This window comes from Tripterygium wilfordii, chromosome 18 (genome assembly GCF_013401445.1).
Source record: "Tripterygium wilfordii isolate XIE 37 chromosome 18, ASM1340144v1, whole genome shotgun sequence".
Classification (NCBI taxonomy): domain Eukaryota; kingdom Viridiplantae; phylum Streptophyta; class Magnoliopsida; order Celastrales; family Celastraceae; genus Tripterygium; species Tripterygium wilfordii.
The window spans coordinates 8072395-8091310 of NC_052249.1; the positions used below are offsets into that span (position 1 = coordinate 8072395).

The 18916-nt window shown below is 36.4% G+C and overlaps 2 protein-coding genes across 7 annotated transcripts; one reads left to right on the forward strand and one right to left on the reverse strand.

Moving 5' to 3' along the window:
* Positions 1–1972: 1972 nt before the first annotated feature.
* Positions 1973–4924, forward strand: LOC119984057 (metallothiol transferase FosB-like). Of its 3 annotated transcripts, none has more exons than XM_038827819.1 (4): positions 1973–2446; positions 3477–3699; positions 3946–4278; positions 4445–4924. In XM_038827819.1, the coding sequence occupies exons 2-4, from the start codon at positions 3506–3508 to the stop codon at positions 4533–4535; spliced, it is 618 nt and encodes a 205-aa protein (XP_038683747.1). In that variant the 5' UTR covers positions 1973–2446; positions 3477–3505; the 3' UTR covers positions 4536–4924. The 3 variants fall into 3 exon arrangements, with proteins under 3 accessions (XP_038683747.1, XP_038683746.1, XP_038683748.1); XM_038827818.1 differs by having other exon boundaries at positions 3482–3699; XM_038827820.1 differs by having other exon boundaries at positions 1973–3699; positions 4454–4924.
* Positions 4925–5092: 168 nt separating this feature from the next.
* LOC119984056 (probable ion channel SYM8) lies at positions 5093–14327 on the reverse strand. 4 transcript variants are annotated; one of them, XM_038827816.1, is made up of 13 exons: positions 13685–14320; positions 13034–13102; positions 12639–12687; positions 12058–12152; positions 11435–11617; positions 11268–11327; positions 10977–11204; positions 9265–9513; positions 7901–7999; positions 7508–7702; positions 6572–6664; positions 5648–5914; positions 5093–5556 (listed from the first exon to the last, which is right to left on the reverse strand). In XM_038827816.1, the coding sequence occupies exons 1-13, from the start codon at positions 14252–14254 to the stop codon at positions 5338–5340; spliced, it is 2376 nt and encodes a 791-aa protein (XP_038683744.1). In that variant the 5' UTR covers positions 14255–14320; the 3' UTR covers positions 5093–5337. The 4 variants fall into 4 exon arrangements, with proteins under 4 accessions (XP_038683744.1, XP_038683742.1, XP_038683743.1 ...); XM_038827814.1 differs by having other exon boundaries at positions 12058–12687; positions 13685–14321; XM_038827815.1 differs by having other exon boundaries at positions 10977–11180; positions 12058–12687.
* Positions 14328–18916: the final 4589 nt, after the last annotated feature.

Genomic DNA, 18916 nt, shown 5'->3' on the forward strand with positions numbered 1-18916 from the left:
AGAAGCTTCCTTACGTGAGGATAGCTACAGAGAAGCTTCCTCACGTCAATCCAGGAGGATTCAATTCAAAGCGTTCGAATTCAAACCATAAGATCAACAGGAATCGTTACCATTCAAATTTTAAACAAGGAGATCAAACAAGGAATCTGGGATAAGAAAATCTCAACCGACGCACTCCACACCAACTATAAAAGAAGCATCAGATTGTTGAACGAGGTACGCCTAAAAAATTATATACTTTGAAAGTTAACACTTAACCCAAAATCAACGTCCCAATTCTCTGTCTATTGCATAAAAAAGCATCAAGACAAATATCTGCCTCCCATAATAAATTACTTTGACTTTACAATTACTGGACTAACTTCCTAATGCCGCTACTTATATAATGTGCTTCATATTATTTTCATTTATCTATATTGCCTTCAAAACACTACTTCTACTGGCTGGACTTCGGCAAGCTCCTTCAGCTTGCTTTGTCACGCCTTCGACAATGTTGTTTCTTGTAGTTTGGTTTTTGTGTTTTCTATCCTCTTATGTCTTCCTCTATTTCATGTACACCGGTTTGTTGATCTTTTCCCTATTTAAAAATATGAGACAAAAGTGAATTCCTACTATTGAAGTAGACTGTTCTCTCTTCTTAACTGACTTCGCCTATATCACAACACAAAGCTACGTTCTCATTTAATGAAGTTTCTAATCAACATATTTTATTTGAGTAGTTCAAACTGTTTGGTTGATTTTCGGTGTGTGCTCACCTTCATTCTACGTCTATTTTCTTGCTGTGTTTTCTCTGTTATAGGCTTCAATATGGTTCAAATAGTTGAAATTTCTCTGCCATTGGCCATCAATACATCAATGGTAGTGACATAACATCTGTACCTAAAAAGTATGATTTCTCATCTTACAACCCACGGTATAAAACATTGGTTCAGCTCTTCCCCTTTGGTCATCGCTACCAGAAGTTCATGCAACAACTTCCATCACGAATAAAAGAGTAACAACAATAACCCAATAAGCATCCAAGTCGCAAACCGCATCTCCTTCACGAATAAAGCTCACTAATTAAACTGACCGACAACGACTTATCTACTCAGCATCCAAACGACATAGTATGCAGGCAATTTCTATTGACGACAAAAATGCTACAATAACATACCCGCCGCAACGTGCGGGCTGCACACTAGTTATATATAGGTTCTGTTTGGGAGTGCTGTCAACTGCTGTGAAGTGCGATGCGGTGCTGCGAGTTATAAAATTATGGTGCTGTGAGGTGAGTTTGAACGCAAAAGTTGTTTGACGCCTCACTTTTAAAACTGTGGTGCGGTGCTGTGAGGTGCAATTGACGTATCTAAATTATGGTTATATTAGATGATTAATAATATTAATATTAATATGATATTACATTATTTACATTATTTATTTTTGTGAAAGGTACATTAAATTATTTTAAATATTATTTAATGATTAATTTATATGTATTATGAATATATATTTTATAAAAATAAATTAGTATTGTGGTTAATTTATTAATATATTGCATATCAAATTAGCAAATACCCATATATTTTTTGTGAAAGGAACCCATATATGCAGTTTATTGTATTTAATAGAGTAGAGATAGAACGTGGGCTGGGGAACGTGGTCCAACGTCACGTGTGATTGGGCTGTCCCAAACACTTCTGGCCCATTGCGTCTAGCCTAAACACAAAACGTGGTATTCAAATATGCTGCCAAACGGCCCAAACCCAGTCATATACACACACATTAGCTTTAGCTTTGGGCTTTGGGCTTTACATTTCGAACGTTAATGAAATCAGAAAAGGCTAACATGAACGCAAGATTCTAAACAATAAGCCCTCCTCTTTAGTCCAATACAGCTCCCCTATGGATCTGGCCCAATATTAGATCTGGCCCATTAATGTTTATTTTGTATTCATAAAATAAACAAGGGCCTCTGGGAAGTACCAAGTCTTCCATCTTCCCTCTCTCCTATGAAGTCCTCTCGATGAGGAACTTGGAAGTACCAAATCTTTAGTCCAATACGTTATTGCGCCGCAGTCGTGGTCTTCCTCGATCTTTGTGTTGGTTGTCGATCTCTGAGTGGGTCAATCTCTGTGTTAGTCGTTGATCTCTCTGCGGGTCGATCTCTGTCTTCGTTCATCTCTGTTTTGGTCGATCTATGTTTGCTAGGGGTTGGTCTCTGTTTGGCAATGGAAGGGTCCAATAACGTATCCGGGCGTGTCGTGGACGTGTCGAGTAAATAAATAATAAATAAAAGAATCGGATACTTAAATGTATGAATCCCAGACGTACTTTTCACGTGTCCGAGGATATCAGTGAAGCTCCAATTTTTGAAGACGATTCCCTTTTCCTCTCAGTTATCTTGTTCTTCATGCTGTGACCCATCTCAGTCATATATGGTACACCAGATGATTTAATGAATAGTGTATCCTTTGTAAGCTCTTGATGCCTAGTAGACTAGTAGTAGTTCTCCATGATTTCTATAAGTGCTTGACATGTTATATCCTGAACAGATTTCTTGGTGGTTTTGTTTGTTAAATTACTGGATCTTAACAGATAGGGAAAGTACTAAAGGATAAAAATCTCAGCATTAATGTTAAGAATCTCTTTGACCAATCTGTTATCAGATCCTCTTGGAGATTAACATCTATAGTCTATGGATTTTTCTATTTTCTGTTTTTTAATGAAGAAAGATCTTATTTGTATGTCTTCCCCTGTAATCTTTAACCGTCAATGTACTGGCTCAAATGGTATTGGTAAAACTTGACTCCTCCAAGAAGTGAATTCATCATTCCTCCTGATCAATTTGAATATGTTTTTTGGTTGTGAGATGATTGCACTCCTATTGAACTTGACTCTTTTTATAATTGTTTTGAAAGAATATGATTACTGTTCTTTTTCTAGAGCAAAATACTGAGTCGCTCATGGACACTGTCAAACCTAGTTACCTGTAGTGATAAGTGCATAGATGTATGATGTCTCTTATGCCTTATCTATTAAAGATGGTCCTGCAAAGCTTTCATTGCTCCAATATTTTTTTTTAAAATTTGCATTTAGCATGTTCTTTTTCCCTTAAAAACTTTTTCATTTTTTTTTTATAGATTCCACACAATTCTTTTTGGTTTCCTTGCAAAACAAATGATGATTCCACAGTATTCATTGGCAATGCCTGCCTTATTCTAAGTTGTGTCTCTTCTATTTTATGTAAAAGGAGTAAAGTTGTCATGATATATGATGTACAATTTCATATTGTATGTAAAGTCTTCACCTAACATTTAAATTGTCAGTAGTAGAATATAACTTTAGCATGTGGAATTAAAAAAAAAAAAGAATTGAAAACAGCATGCATCATGCAACCAAAATAAACGAAAACATCAAGTAAGATGGTTTGCTATAAAGTCTGATGTGATGGTTTCATTTCATGAGTTGGTCTCACAAAAACCTTATCAAGTAAGAGAAGCCTGTGTTTTGACATTTGAGAGAGATGGCAGATCAACAGAGGTTGGTCAGTTCATCACCATCTCCATCTACTACAACAACGTCTACATCTCCCCTCCTGTCCTTGAATCATGTCTCATTTGTCGTCAACTCTGTTAGCACTTCTGTAAGGTTTTATGAAGATGTCTTGGGATTTGTTGTCATCAAAAGGCCTTCTTCTTTCAACTTTGAAGGAGCTTGGTATGCCTGTATCTGTTCCTCCTCCTCGTTTGTGTATTATTTATGTGCTTTTCCTTTGACATTCATCTTCTTTCATATTGAAATGGATTGATTGGAAACACAGAAACTCCATGCATGCACAAAAGCAAATCAATGATCTCTGTTCCATTAAAACTCTGTTCCATTTATTGAAGAGTCGAATAGAGTTCATGCTTTGCTTAAGCCCGGCCGCATGACAAGGTCTTGAGGCATTTGTTTCTCTTGCAGGTTGTTCAATTACGGAATTGGCATTCATTTGCTGGAGTCTGATAACATCACAGCGAAGAAACATGTGATCAATCCTAAAGACAACCACATTTCATTCCAATGCTCAGATATGAGGCTCCTTGTTCTGAAACTCGAAGAAATGAAGATTGATTATGTGACAGCTAGTGTAGAAGAAGGCGGCATCAGAGTTGATCAGCTCTTCTTCCATGACCCTGATGGCTACATGATTGAAATATGCAACTGCAACAATCTCCCAGTTCTTCCGCTCTCAGCATCCCCTCTCAGGACACCAGATACCCACATGCATGAATCATGCATTACCATACTTTCAAGGTAGGTTATATTGATATGACTATTAAATATCCAAGCCTGACGTGGGTTTTCAGCTTAATTACTTACCAGAAAGAAAGAAGGGTTTTCAGCTTAAGCTTGGCTTGTTTGCTGAGCAATGGATCCCTTCTCTGTTTTCACTACTTACATTGATGTTCATGTGTAAAAGGAAATGCAGGGAAGAGAAGGCTGGAGATGCAGTGCTTAGGAGAAGTTGCAGCCGCAATGATGGAAATGTTGAGAGTGGATTCCGTAACTGAAGACGATGACTTTTCAGTCAAAATGATTTTTTTTTTTTACTTCAATTTCTTGTATATTTATATCTTGATGGGGCTGGAAGAATGAGAAATAAAATCAGAGTCTTGCTGTTGTTTTAGGGAAGGCTCCCGAGTTCTATGTGACGATGGAGACTCCTGAGTTGTGTGTGAAAGTCGAGCCTCATGATTTTCTATTTATTTTATGCATAAAGGACGCATGCAGATGTAAACAAATCATTCTTTCAACACAATCTTAAAAGGTAAGAATCTAGAGTTCTGTGTGACGATCAAAGGCCGCTGATTTCTATTTATTTTACGTATAAAGGGACCCACGCAGATGTAAACAAATCATTCTTTCAAAAGCAAAATCTTAAGAGGTGTTGAACAATATACAGCATAAGGTTCATCAAATTTTAAACTAATTACCCTCCAACGTCACGTATCAATACAGTATTCTTCCTGTGATCGAATATTCACTCTTTCCTGGAGAAAAAGTTACTTGTGATTGAGAAAGGACTCTGAAAAAGGACACGAGAAAATGGTAAAACTCTTGAGGTAGCTTCTATGAATTTTTTTATTTTTTATTTTGGCTCAGTATAAGTTCCATTACAACAAATCTACTCTACATTAACTATGACAAATAAAAAACAACATATTTCCTGCAATGAATTTAAGGACTGGTATACCCAGCATGTAAAGAACTCCCTAGATTCCTGAAATGTTCTTCTAATGCACAATTTGACTTTACAGTTACCACTCCACCAATCAATAGACCTAGGTAGCCTTGGCTCTTTTATTTTCCCGTTTATTCCCCTAACGAAATGACCACAAAAACGTCATCAAGGGACCATTTTCTGGGTTCCAACTTCTGAGGAGGATTAATAATGGCATGGTCTGCACTGGCAAGGCGATAGCCAATGACAACCTCATTTCTTTGTCGACCCCTAACCATTATGTCATAAAAACATACCTCTTCCTGGTCAAAAAGGTAGAATTCTGCAGGTTTAATACACATCTCGTTCCCCTGGAAATGGAATCAGTAGAAGGCATATTAAGAGAATGAAAAACTTCATCGGTCAAGCCAAAGTATGTGCTTGTAATGGAAATGGAAGTACCTCCTCTGCAAACAATTCCTCTAAAACACGATTTATTTGCTTGTCTTCAGCCACCATAGCAAGTGCCATGCTCACCAGTTCATTTGATAGAACATAATCACTTATTCTGGACACTGACACCAGGTTTCTAGTCCTCGAATCCAAGATTTCACTAATAATTATCGACTTGTCTGAAGCTTGTTGCATTTCACGGATCCAGGAGCTGTGAGAGAACCCGGATAGTCGTAAAGAAGTTGACTTCTTATCTCTGTCAGGAAGACGCTTGGACTGTAACACATGGCAAAAAATATACATTATAACAGTTATTTCAAGGATAACACCTATTGTAACAATGAGGCCACATCTACATGAAACGTCAAATTATTGCCATGTGAACCATGGGAAGCATGCCTTCAGAGGCTGCTAAGAACGCATAAAAGTTCTCAAAACAAAAAAAGCAAGTATTAGTAGCAATCCCTAAAAAAACTGGATACACTTCTCTCCCGTCATGTCCATTCCACTTTATAATGTTAACACTACCCCATCAATTATCCATCCAAAATTGAAACAACGGATCTTGATTGTGCCAGTCTGAATGAAGGCATCACATAGAGATTGCAGCTACAAAAATAATAAATGCAGAACATATGTCCCATAAAAAAAAGTAATGCTGAATTCACACGTCATGAAGTGTGTTGAGTGAAACACTGCATATATTTTGATACAGTCTAATCCAATCAACATTCAATATTTCAACTCCCTGAAGTATGCCATAAAAAGTATACTATGGACAAAAACTCAATCTATAAATAAGATACCCCTTTCAGTAAGTTGTTTTAATCTTCATGAGCAGCTAATCATGCCCCTCATATTAAGTTTGAAAAAATCTGGAAGACATCTAATTTAACATAAGGTATATCTACTTGAAAAGAGTGCCATAGTTACCTGTATATCTCGAATTAGGAGCAGAGTAGCAAGACATCGAGAGTCAGAATGCACAATAGAATCCTCCAAAGACTCATCTGCAAGGATTAATATCTGTCCACTTAGAGTTAGCAATCAGTCGTTAAATTGAGTCAGTATAGAAGATTAAGGATGCTTTTGCATGTTCAATATGAAAAGGATCTGCCAGAGACACTAACTAATGTGCCTCTTTATACACTATAGGCTGCTACAGTGAGCTATCATGTTTGAAGAAAGAGGGTTCGAATTTTCAATGAAGTGTATTGGTTCTATTGAACGTCAGTTAATTATAATCAAATGTTTTATTTTAAAATGCTCCAATCTCAGCTTCAAACATTCCACAACACGTATCTAATAAAGGAGCAAATAAGAGATCAGCTAAGGTAAAAAATAATATCATATTTGTGCGCTATTCTTCTATTGCTTGGTAACAGACTTATATGAGGATTTGCCGATTTGGTGAAGCAAACTCATCCATTTTGAGTTTATTTTCCATTGAGTAGATCCCAAGTCATACCATTGTTTCTCCCATTTTTCGTTCAATAATAACAGTTAAAGGGTGGACATTGGAGAAGTGGTAAAGTTGCTTCCTTGCAACTTAGAGTTAGGGGTCACAAACTCATATCATGGAAATGCCTCTCTGCAATGCAAGGCTGAAATTTCATACAATAGCCCTTCCCAGAAACCACCACCACTGCGGCAGCCTTATGCATTAGGTGCCATTTCGTTTTCCACCAATAAAAATGAACCCATTGACCAAAAAATAAAAACCAAAAAGAGAGTTTTGACTGAACAAAACATGCAGACAAAAAAGAGAGAAGGAGATAAGAGGGGGTTTCATCAACTCAACAAAAAAAAAAAAAAAAACACAAAAACTCTTAAGGGAGCTCAAAGGGAGAGCAAAGATGTTCTACTTACAGAATCGAAGGTCTCAAGAGGAAGATTCTCCAAATGTCGCCTAATAACAGCATTTCCCACGCGGTGGACAAGTTTTATGTTTTCTAATCCAGAAATATCAAGTCCACCATCAGTGAGCTTCTTTTCTCTATCTTTCTCTGCAACCTCATTGAACATCCACAATTCTGAACCTCGAGCCAGGAATGCTTCTAGTACCTATATAATGCAAAAATATTTTTCATCCATTAAAACAATTACTTATTTCTTGTTGGCTCTAAGTTAAATATACCAAATATATTATACTGCCACATTATATCCTCAAATAAAAAAAAAAACAACAGCAGTAATGGCTTAGTAATACAGACTCAAATATTAACAAATAAAATGGTTGTGTGATATGGAACAGTTACCTACCATAATCATGTCATCAATGTCACGCCGCCAGCCACAAAAAAGTATTTTCTCAGGAAATTTGGGAGGGTTGGATATTTTAGGGAAAAACCCCCTATGCACCTGCGCCAAAGTACGTGGCATACAAGGATGAGAACAAGCATAGCTACAAATATTGTCCTAGCACAATACCTGAAACATAGAGAAAAAAAGAACTATTATTGTTAACAATTCTAGGAGAAATACAGGTTCTCACACTGATAAGTCATACAATGTCTTATAAATTGTTAATTAGAATATTGTTAGCACTATTATCACTTTATTACTATTATCATCATCATCTTTAATCAGTCATAGCAAAAATATTTGGAAGTGCACAAACGGAATGCCACACAAAGTACAGAAGCTCATTTACCGGTCAAGGAAAACAACGAGATCCAAAAGGTCATCCCATGCACTGAAATCTACCACTAAACCAATAATTAAGGGTATACAACCATCTATGTTGAGGCAAAACAAGGGAGGACTCCTCGGCTTCAAAACTCCTCTTTATCTCCATTACCAGCCCAAGGATAATGGGAGAAGCTGAAGCTATTGGAAATATACCCCTCCAAATCTTAAAGCTCGTCCACAATATTTCCTGTCACTATTGAGGATAGCCCCGTAATAATTAAGCCAAAATCCCTACCTTGTCAAAGGACATTGCAACCAACAACGTTTCAAGGATTCCAAATCCATTTCACAAGGTAGCCCATTGACCCAAAATTTCCACTTCGATTGAAGATTCTCGATCACAAAGACTCCATCTAATATGATATCATTACAATGCATATTGACAACACTCTGTAAAATCAGATCAAAAAAGCCTAGAAGGTATATAATTTGCTTTTGTTATTTCCTCCATTATCAACCTTCAAGGAAGCTAGCGTGCTTAAGCACATCATGCTCTTCATCACACTTTTGAAATGGAGCAGCTGATGATTACAAAATTTCCAGCAGAGCTGAAAACAACAATAAAATTTAAGAAAAATGTAATAGATGTACAAGCATCATAGACCATTTGTCCTCTTGCCAAAGAAATTTCAGCCAGGAAGGGTTTCCTAATGAACAAGCAGAATTACAAGGTTATTAGCTTACTCCCATTGGTGCTACATGGAAAGTCAGTTAGCACTTTGAAGTTTGGGATCCAAAATTAGTTGTAGTAATAATAATCAGATGGAGGTCATATGAGCGTAATTTCTCTTTTCGCTTTTAACTGATTATAAGAGATTTTTGTACAATGACAAGAAATCAGTAGCAGTTGATATCAGAAACTTCCATGGCCTTAAATCTTCACTATCCTAATAAATAAATCAATGTCTCGCCTATATGAAGAAAAGAAGGATAACCTCTGGAAGAGGACCTGGAGCATAGGTGTCATCATCCTCAGCTATAACAAGAATTTCATCCCCTTCCTTTAGAAGATAGTTATCATCTGGATTCATGATTATCTTTCCTTTGTCTGCAACAACCTTAACTCCACATGGAATTGCATCAGGAAATGAAATAAGCGCATCACCAAAACGCATACCGTCCAACTGCGGCCACCTTTTAATGTAAAACTCAGCATTCTCGAACCCCAATATATCCTCCCATATCTGGCCAGAAAAAGTAAAACAAACATCAACAATCTGAAACTTGAGTACAGGCAAGAGGGACAAGAGGTGTGAATCCTGTAGGTTCTATGACTCAGATAACAAAAAGAGGAAAGAGACATAATAGAGGAGTGGGAAAAGAACTAATATAAAATACTATTTCTCATATTGGCTGGAAAGATGTGATTGCCAATTAAATTGATTATTGTTGTCTGATTCAGAACTGCCGAATTGAGAAGAAATGCAGAATAGGTTTACAAAACTGGAATTATGAATTATGATTACAAGAATGATGATGAACAATGTCCTATTTGAATGCACACATAAAATGATGGATCATAAAAGTGCTAAGAAAAGAGGGTTTTTTGAATGTGAAAGATATTTTATTGAAGCAAAGCCCAAGAAGGTGCAATCCACAGAAAAAGGATTACCTCTCATGAAAATTAGTACATATATCTGACATCCAAAACTTAACACAATTATCCATAAACTGGTTGAGAGAAGAATCTTGATCATTAAATGTTCTGTGATTCCTTTCCTTCCACACTTGCCAACCAGTAGCTAAGAAGACAAACTCCAAGATCTTCTTGCTTGATTCATTGTTTCCCAACAAACTCCAAGCTCTGAGCTCAAATTAACAACATTGATAACCCAATTGGTACCGATTAGACTCCAGCTAACTTCCCAAACTTTTCCAGTCCAATCACAATGAAATAGCATTTTTCTAAATACAAATCAATAGTTTATGACTGACAGATTCTTCAGCTATCCTGCACAGAGGGCATCTATTTACCATTTGAAGACCTCTTTTTTTGAGATTGTCAATAAAAAAGGTAAACAACTGAGTGGGCAGGGTCAGGGACAAACAGGATATACGAAGACCTTACCCCACATAATATGTGGAGAGGCTATAACAGGAATTGAACCCGTGACCTCTAGGTTGCACCCTTGCAACTCTACCATTGGGCCACATCTTTGTCAATGGTCAAAGATTTTTCCCCATGATGCTTCCCAACAGAAAAAGGTACTTTAGGAGGGACTTTAGCTTTCCAGATGCATTTTTCCAACGGAAGAGAGGGTTTCCTAGATAGTATTTAGCTTTCTTAAGCTCATTGTAATACGACCAAACAGAGTACTGACCATTATTTGAAAGGGTCCATGTGATTTTGTCCTCCATAGGTTGAAGCGGAAAAGGAAAGCATCAACACTACTAAATCTAGAATAGGATGTTAACTAGATTTGATATATTGTCCATGCACGTCGACATCTGAAGGAAAGTTTTCAATTAGTTTACCAGGAGTGACATTAAAAGATAATAACAAATATACTCATACAAAACGATGCATTCACAAAAGTTTAGCACATTAAAAAAACAAAGAATTCGATATTATCAAATGATCTTCATAAACTTTGACATGAGACCATTACTTCTTTGAGAAATGCAGCTTAATGTTCATTTAAGTAACCTGTGCAAGGCCGGGTTGCAGAGCACATTGTATCATGAGACGCCCAATAACATCATGGGCAACAACTGTTTCAATGAGTTCTCCCCCAACAAGCTTCACCAGGGGTTCATTGTCCAGGTCACTCATCTCTACAACCACGTGACCTTTCAACCCCTCTTTCACTCCAGTGAGGCTAAGCACAACCCTCAAAGCGCGGGCATCACTCTGGTTACAAAAGAGAGCATACAACTAAAATTCTTCAAGATATTATATATGAATTGCATAGCAGTATTGAGAATATGAAAAAAAAACCTGATCCGCATTTTCGTCAGATGCTAACACAATGATTGCACGTGCCTTCAAAACTGATACCTTTCAAACAAAACCAAATTAATATTAGAGCACGTCAGTCTAAATTTGGGTATCTGTTGTGACTGCCATATCATTAAAAGAAAAAAGAAAAAAGATCCAAATCTTACCTTCTTTAAGTCTGCCAGTATAAGAGGACTACCACTCCTGCATATAACGGATGTCCCCATGAAGTCAAATTCTAGTTTTGCTATATCCATCTCCATTTCCTCCTTGTCTCTTTCTGCAAGCACAACAACTACGCCGCCACCAACACTCTTGTTTGCTATTGCTAGCTGTTTTAAGACTGAACCCTGCAATCAAAACATCATTTGTTGAAGCTCTCTACTTTTGCTCTAAAGTACATGATGTTTGAAACCTTTACAAAGTCAATAATTTCTGCATGTAAATAAACAATGATCTATCTCGATTAAAAAAAGAAAAAAAAAAAAAAAACAACAATCCATCTCATCCAACCAACAAAAAGTAAAAGCAAGTATAAGGTACAGTTAAGGTTATTTTGTAGCGCCAAGGGAGTGCAGGGACAAAATATTGACAAGCCTTTGTAAGAGTCTTCATTATAAGTAGTCCTCTGGTTTATAAGGAAATACACTCCTAAGATTGTGAAAACCTTAGTACTAACAAATCAATACATCTTATAATATGTCAAGAATTCTGCACATCACTGGACAGTTGAGACTACTATGAAAATTTGGTATTAAGCAGCAGATTCAAAGGCACTGAAGAAAATTACCAATTTGTCACTCCATCCAAGAATTAGTATATGATTCTTTTCAATCACTTCACTCTTGCCTTTTCGCAATGAATCTACCTTCTCCGAGATAGCATCTGAGACAAGCCCAAGCATCATAGCAAATATCAGCATGCCTCCTGAACTTATAGAGACAGAAACAATCCTAGGACCAGTGCCAACCCTATCAGCATGATTTCCTGAGTCAGCTATGAAAGTCCATGAAAGCCAAAGAGCTTCACCAAAGCTACTGTCACTGACCGCATATAACGCCAAGCCACCAAATCCTATGAGAAATATAGTTGCAAAGAGGAGGGCAAGTAACTTTGCATAAGGATAAACCGAGAAACATACATCCACCATATATGCAATTCTCTTCTTCAAGGGAACCTCCTCCTTATTATTCACTTTTCTCTTCGAGCGACTCTTTATTTGGGGAAGATAATCAAGATATTTGTACAGCACAAACGGCATAAGAAGTGTGATTACAACAGTATACATAGAAACAACTCTACTTTGAGGATTACCAAAATCAGAAAATGAACTACTCTCTTTGTGCCGCAAAACTGCGATGTTTTCATTACCTACAGCACCTTTACAGATACACACTCTCTGAAGATTAGTGTTCTCTCCCTGCAAGCAAGAATAAAATATATCTATCAACTTCTAGACCAAAAATTTCTTAATGTTTAGTCAATGGAGGAAAGAACACGAACATTTCCATCCGCTGAAACTGGCTTCTAAATAAAATTAAAACCCAACTCAAGGAAAAATTTTAACAAACTTTTGTAGAACAAAATTTGACGAGAGTATAAAAACCAGAAATTGATCAGTTTCATTTTCCTTGTTTTCTTATTCCAGCAACGAAAGGAAATATTGAGTTCTTCAAAACAATTTGTCTCTCAAAAAATTAAAAAACGAATCACTAATACTAGCATCATAGCACCGAGTAGTACTTCTGTTTGTGCAAATAGCTTACCTCTAGTCTTGAGACTTCATTCCGCAGGTAAATTGCATAAGATACAGAAAACATACATGTGAAAATAAGCTGCACCAAAGCCCCAAAAAAGCGTCACTAACAATCAAGAGAAAGGACACATAATATTAAAATGTTGAGAGCTAAAGGCAGACTTTCTGTTAGATTTCCAAGAATATCTCAAAAAATAAAATCATATGAAAATTTCAGAGGCACATCCTCCATTCTTTTATGCACAGAAGTAACTATGTTCTGAGTTCAAATCAATTATCCCATTGTAAGTTTTCCCATCTAGCTAACTAATAAATTATGAATTTCAATTTCATTTCGAACTAACTTCAATTTGATTTTCATGGCATTTACTCACAATTGCCAAGAAAATTTACTAACATATGACCAGAAAAAATGTTTCCCCAAAGGGTATACTCACTTGCAGATAAAAATAAAAAATAAAAAGTCCGGAAAGCAACAACCAATTTTTGTTTGTGACTTTTCTTTCTATACTTGGCAAACAAAATTGTCGAAACACATAAAAATCAGTCAATTAAAAACAGCTGAAGATCTTCTTTCCTTTCCCAATACTTTCTTTCTCAGCAACTGCAGGAAAATAAGAAAGAAAAATTGAGCGACCTCTAGGAAAATTAATGAACATACCGTATAAAAGACAAAAGAAGGCTTCACTCTCGGAGCTCGCCCTTGATTCACTGAATTACACCGAATCACCAAATCTTGACTACTAACCACCTCCTTCTCGCTGCTTGTTTTTCTCTCTACAACCGCAGGACGATTAGCAATCCGCTGCTTTTCATCCACGACTGCGGCAACCTTCCTCTGCACACCACCAGCCGATGCTTTACCAAGCTTTTGGGAGTTGGACGAAGATGGCGCCGGCTTAACCGTGATCCGATTCCTTACTGTGTGGGGTCCGAGAAAAGACGGGTACATCCAGTCCCTATCAGAGAAGCTCGCACTACTACTACTACCGGTACTGCCACCACTCCTGTTAATGATGCCTAGGGTCGGAGATGAATCGTTGCCAACGGAGACGCGAAGATCAGATGGGAGCCGGCGTGAAGGGGGAGTGGTGGTGGTGCGACGGACGGCGGGGAAGAGTGGACCAGGGAAATGAGAATCGTCCGATATGGTGGTCCTTGACTTCTTGAGCAGCGGTCGCGCGTCTACCTTTTGAGGGCTCGGATTAGGCAGTGATTCTTCGTTGTCCATTATTGTTGTTGTTAGTCAACAGAAACAACAGTCTTTGAAGAGAGAAACTTTCTGTAGAGAGAGATTTTACGGAGGATTTAAGTTTTTAACTCCAGTGCTCCTTCACTCAGAGATTGGCGGGGCCACGAAGTGATGTGGGAGCCATGATGACGTGGACCGTCGAGGTGGCTTTATTTTTGGGTCAATTTTAGCAATACATGCTGGAATCGAATCAAAGTTTTATTCCAATAAAACCACCCCATTTTTTTTCCCCAACCCATGAGCGTGTCCAATGGATTTTCTAAAATGAGTAAAAACTTGTTTTAGGTAACTTTTTCATTTTTGTAGCTTCCAATGAGTTACCTACTAAATTCTTACATATTTTACACTTTTACTTTTCGATAACTCAAATCTAGAGTATGATTCGTTATCTCCCGCGAAACACTCATTGTTGAAGATCAGTGCTGGGCTCTTCTCCAGAGGCGAAGTTGGAGTAGGAGCCGTAGTTTGAGTAAGAGCAACTCCTGCAGCTCCTCTAAACAGATTCTCGTGGATTTATTGGATGTTAGGAAGTATCGATTGTATGCATTGAAAGTGGAAGACTTGTCCGACTGCGTGGAAAGGTGTGTACACTAGACATTGTCATGAACCAATAATCATTTTAGAAGTTGTTGCATCGTATGATCTATGGATATGACATGCATTTTTTGGACTACTAGGGTTCCATAATGACATCAATGTATGCATTTTTCTGAACTAACTCAAGGGCGTGCCCCTATAGTTAATTATTAAATCAATGGTCATAACTATACAATGAGATACTACCTAGCTAATGGTATATATTCTTCATGGGTTACTTTCGTGAAATCAATCTCACTATCACAAACTATGAAGATCAAACATTTTGTAAGGTGTCAAGAAGGTGCTAGAAAATATGTGAAACGTGCATACAATCATTACAAGATTAAACATGTTTTTTTAGAAGAGAAAATTTCAGGCCGGTACCACTTATGAAACTTTTAGACACTTTAATCCATTCCAAAATAGTACGCTAATTACTTTCTTACCATTTTCTTCTTTCCCCCACAAAAAACTTTCTCTCTTATTGAGAATATCAAACAATTCCTACTCGTATTAAGCGTGAGAGAAAGGACACCTCTTCATGACAGAGAGAAATCATGGATTGCCAGAAGACGAAGGCTCCCAAAGACATCGCGAAGTATACAACATACTCTCAGTCTCTCACCCATTTGTACAGAATGGTCAAGGGGGTCCATCTTTGATAGCAAGAGCTCGAGCACGTTTTCCTGGCATGCTTGCAACTGTTTCGATGGACTATTTTAGTGGAGGCCCAATCGCTGACTTTTGTTTGCCCTCAACAAGGAAGAGTTTAATGTCATTTTCCATATTAATACCGGCTTGATCCAAACTAATATAGTTTAATGTTTCACCATATGTTCTTTTCATCTTTGATTGGTGCTTATCCAACATAAACTGAAGCTCACATCACCATGAACATACTCTGATCGACCTTCCACCACCACCAACGACCGTCCATTTGGCCCGAAAAATAATCGAAAAGTTGAGACTACCATAAGACAAAAGCCTTAGATCCGGTCGATTTTGGCGATGATTCGCTACACCACCACTACCGTTGGACTCCCCTTACTAAGATATACAATGTCCAGTCAAGTATTGGCCAAAACGGCCACCGGATATGGCCGTTTTAAAACAGTAACATTGATCGGTCAATGTTACTATTTCAAAACAGCAACATTGATCGGCCAATGTCATTATTTGGAAAAAAAACTTCAGATCTGGTCGATTTCGGCGACGGTTCGCCATACCACCATCACAGTTGGACTCCCTTCACTTGAAGCACACAATGCCCAGCCAAATACTGCCCAGAATGGCCACCGGATATGGCTGTTTTAAAACAGTAACATTGGTCGATCAATGTTACTATTTCAAAATAGTAACATTGGTCAGTCAGTACTATTTGGAAAAAAAACTTCAGATCCAATCGATTTCGACGGTGGTTTGCCATACCACCAACACAGTTGGACTCCCCTCATTGAAGCACACAATGCCCAACCAAATACGGCCCAAAACGGCCACCGAATATGGTTGTTTTAAAATAGTAACATTAGTCGGTCAATTTTACTATTTCAAAACAGTAACATTGGTTGACCAGTGTTACTATTGAGAAAAAATTTTAGATTCGATCGATTTCGACGACAATTCACAACACCACCATCACCGTTGGACTCCCCTCATAGAGCGCATAATACCCAGCCATATTTGGACCAAACGACAACCATGAAAAGAGATGAGAGAGAGAAAGATGTAGTAAAGAGAGATGCAGTAGGAGAGAGAAAGTTGTTGTGATGAGAGAGAGATGCACTAGAGAGAGAAGATGTAGTGAGATAAGAGAGATGTGTAGCATATAAAGAAAGTAACAAGAGAGAACCATATTAGATCTAATCCTCTTTGAAAAAAGGACAAAAAAAGAATCATATAAAATTTAAATGATTTAAAATATTATAAAAAATAAAAATGGACTTATGAGGGATAAAGTTTTTTGGAGTGGACCTAGCTGTCTAACAATTTTGAAAGTGGTATTAATATGTCAATTTTTAAAATAAAAACATGGGACCCACTGAACATTAATATATAATAATATTTAATAAAATAACTTTTATATTTAAATTTGATAACAACATTTTTTATTTAGTATTTTTTAATTATTGTACTTAGCTTTTTTGAAAAATGACAATTAATACCACTTTCAAAATTGTTAGACATCTAAATCTACTCCAAAATTTTTTTTCTCTCATAAGTCTATTTTATTTTTAATAATTATTTAAATTTTATCAAATTTTTTTTTTGCACTTTTTCAAAGAGATTATATCTAACATGATTTCTCTCTATGCCACAACTTTCTCTCATCTCACTATATCGTCTCTAATACATCTTTCTCGTCTCACTACATCTTCTCTCCCCTGCATCTCTCTCTCATCACTGTATCTTTCTCTCTCCTATTGCATCTCTCTTTTTACTAAATCTTTCTCTCTCTCACATCTCTTTTTTTGGTGGTCATTTTGGTCCAAATATAGTTGGACATTGTACATCTCTGTGAGGGGAGTCCAATGGTGGTGGTGGTGTGGCGAACTGCCACCCAAATTAGTCGAATCTGAAGTTTTTTCAAAACAATAACATTAGTTGACCAATGTTATTGTTTTAAAACGGACATATACGATGGTCATTTTGGACAGTATATAGCTGGGCATTGTGTGCTTCAATAACATTGACCGGCCAATGTTATTGTTTCAAAACGGCCATATCTGGTGGTTGATTTGGGCTGCTGGTGGTGGTGGAAGGTCGGAGTATGTTCGTGGTGATATGAGCTTCAATTTAAGTTGGATACCAACAGGCAACAGTAAATAGAGAAGAAGAGAGAAAGAGGAGAAGTGTAGTTGTTGTGGGAGGTAGAAGACAATTGTAAGAAAGTAATTAGCATGCTAGTGATATCTTAGAGGGATAAAGTTTTTTTAACTGGACTTAAGCGTCCAAAAGTTTCACAAGTGATACCGACTTGGAATTTTCCCTAACTTTTTTTGCTTAATAATTTTTAATTATGGATAATAGCCTAATTAGGTGGCAGTTTATTAATAAATCATTTATATTTTTTAAAACATCATTTTATTAATATTTTAAGATAATCATTTTAATTTTGATATAAACTATTTAATAATAAATTCTTAAAATTAATTTTAATAAAACTCATATTAATTAGATTAAATTTAACAACAAAATTTAATATAAAAATCATAAAATGTAATATTATAATACTTTAAATCAACAGTTTTTCCGCTAGCGTTAACTTTTAGTTCGCCAAACACCTCACAACATATTACACAGTTTTAAGCTCATCTTTTTTTCCACAACTTTCCTGCTAGCATTGAAAATCAATCTAACCGCTCTACCAAACACACCAATATTAGGAAACCTATATTACATTACATAGAATCATAAGGAAACCTAAATAAGGAACTAAATAATAGTTTACTAACAAGGAAGTGAATATTGAAGTTGTCCTGAAACACAAATAAAATTTCAAAAAATTGGCAGAAATTTATGAGCAAAAATTGGAGATACTGACAGAAAATTTCAAAAAATCATGAAAATTATATAAACAAGGAAATTTCACAATTATGAGAAGAGTGAAATTTCTTGTTGGAAATTTCATTGTTCGAATTGTAGATACACTAATTTAAAGAAATTTCACTATATATTACTTGTTTGAGTGCTCATACATATTCCGTTTGTTATAAAATTTTATATGAATATTCTTACATACTTAGTATGATTTATCATGATTGAAAATCCACTGATTTAAATAAATTTCACCGTATATTACTTGTTTAAGTGATCATACGTACTTCGTTTGCTATAAAATTTCATATGAATATCCTTACATACTTTATATGATTTATCATGATTGAAACTTAAAGAAATTTCATTCTTCTGATTGAAAATCCACTGATTTAAAAAATTATTATATATTACTTGTTTGAGTAATCATACGTACTCCGTTTATTATGAAATTTCATACGAATATTCTTACATACTTAATATGATTTATTACCATGCGTTTGATTTGGCAAAGAAGGAATAAGTTTG

Bases quoted from the DNA above. Each gene is read 5' to 3' on its own strand.
- LOC119984057 (XM_038827819.1), top strand. From the start codon at position 3,506: ATGGCAGATCAACAGAGGTTGGTCAGTTCATCACCATCTCCATCTACT. The intron at 3,700-3,945 runs GTATGCCTGTAT...TTTCTCTTGCAG, and splicing joins TTCAACTTTGAAGGAGCTTG to GTTGTTCAATTACGGAATTG. The intron at 4,279-4,444 runs GTAGGTTATATT...CATGTGTAAAAG, and splicing joins TGCATTACCATACTTTCAAG to GAAATGCAGGGAAGAGAAGG.
- LOC119984056 (XM_038827814.1), bottom strand. From the start codon at position 14,254: ATGGACAACGAAGAATCACTGCCTAATCCGAGCCCTCAAAAGGTAGAC. The intron at 11,618-12,057 runs GTAATTTTCTTC...TTTTGATTGCAG, and splicing joins TTGGATGGAGTGACAAATTG to GGTTCAGTCTTAAAACAGCT. The intron at 5,915-6,571 runs GTAACTATGGCA...CATGTGTTACAG, and splicing joins TCCTAATTCGAGATATACAG to TCCAAGCGTCTTCCTGACAG.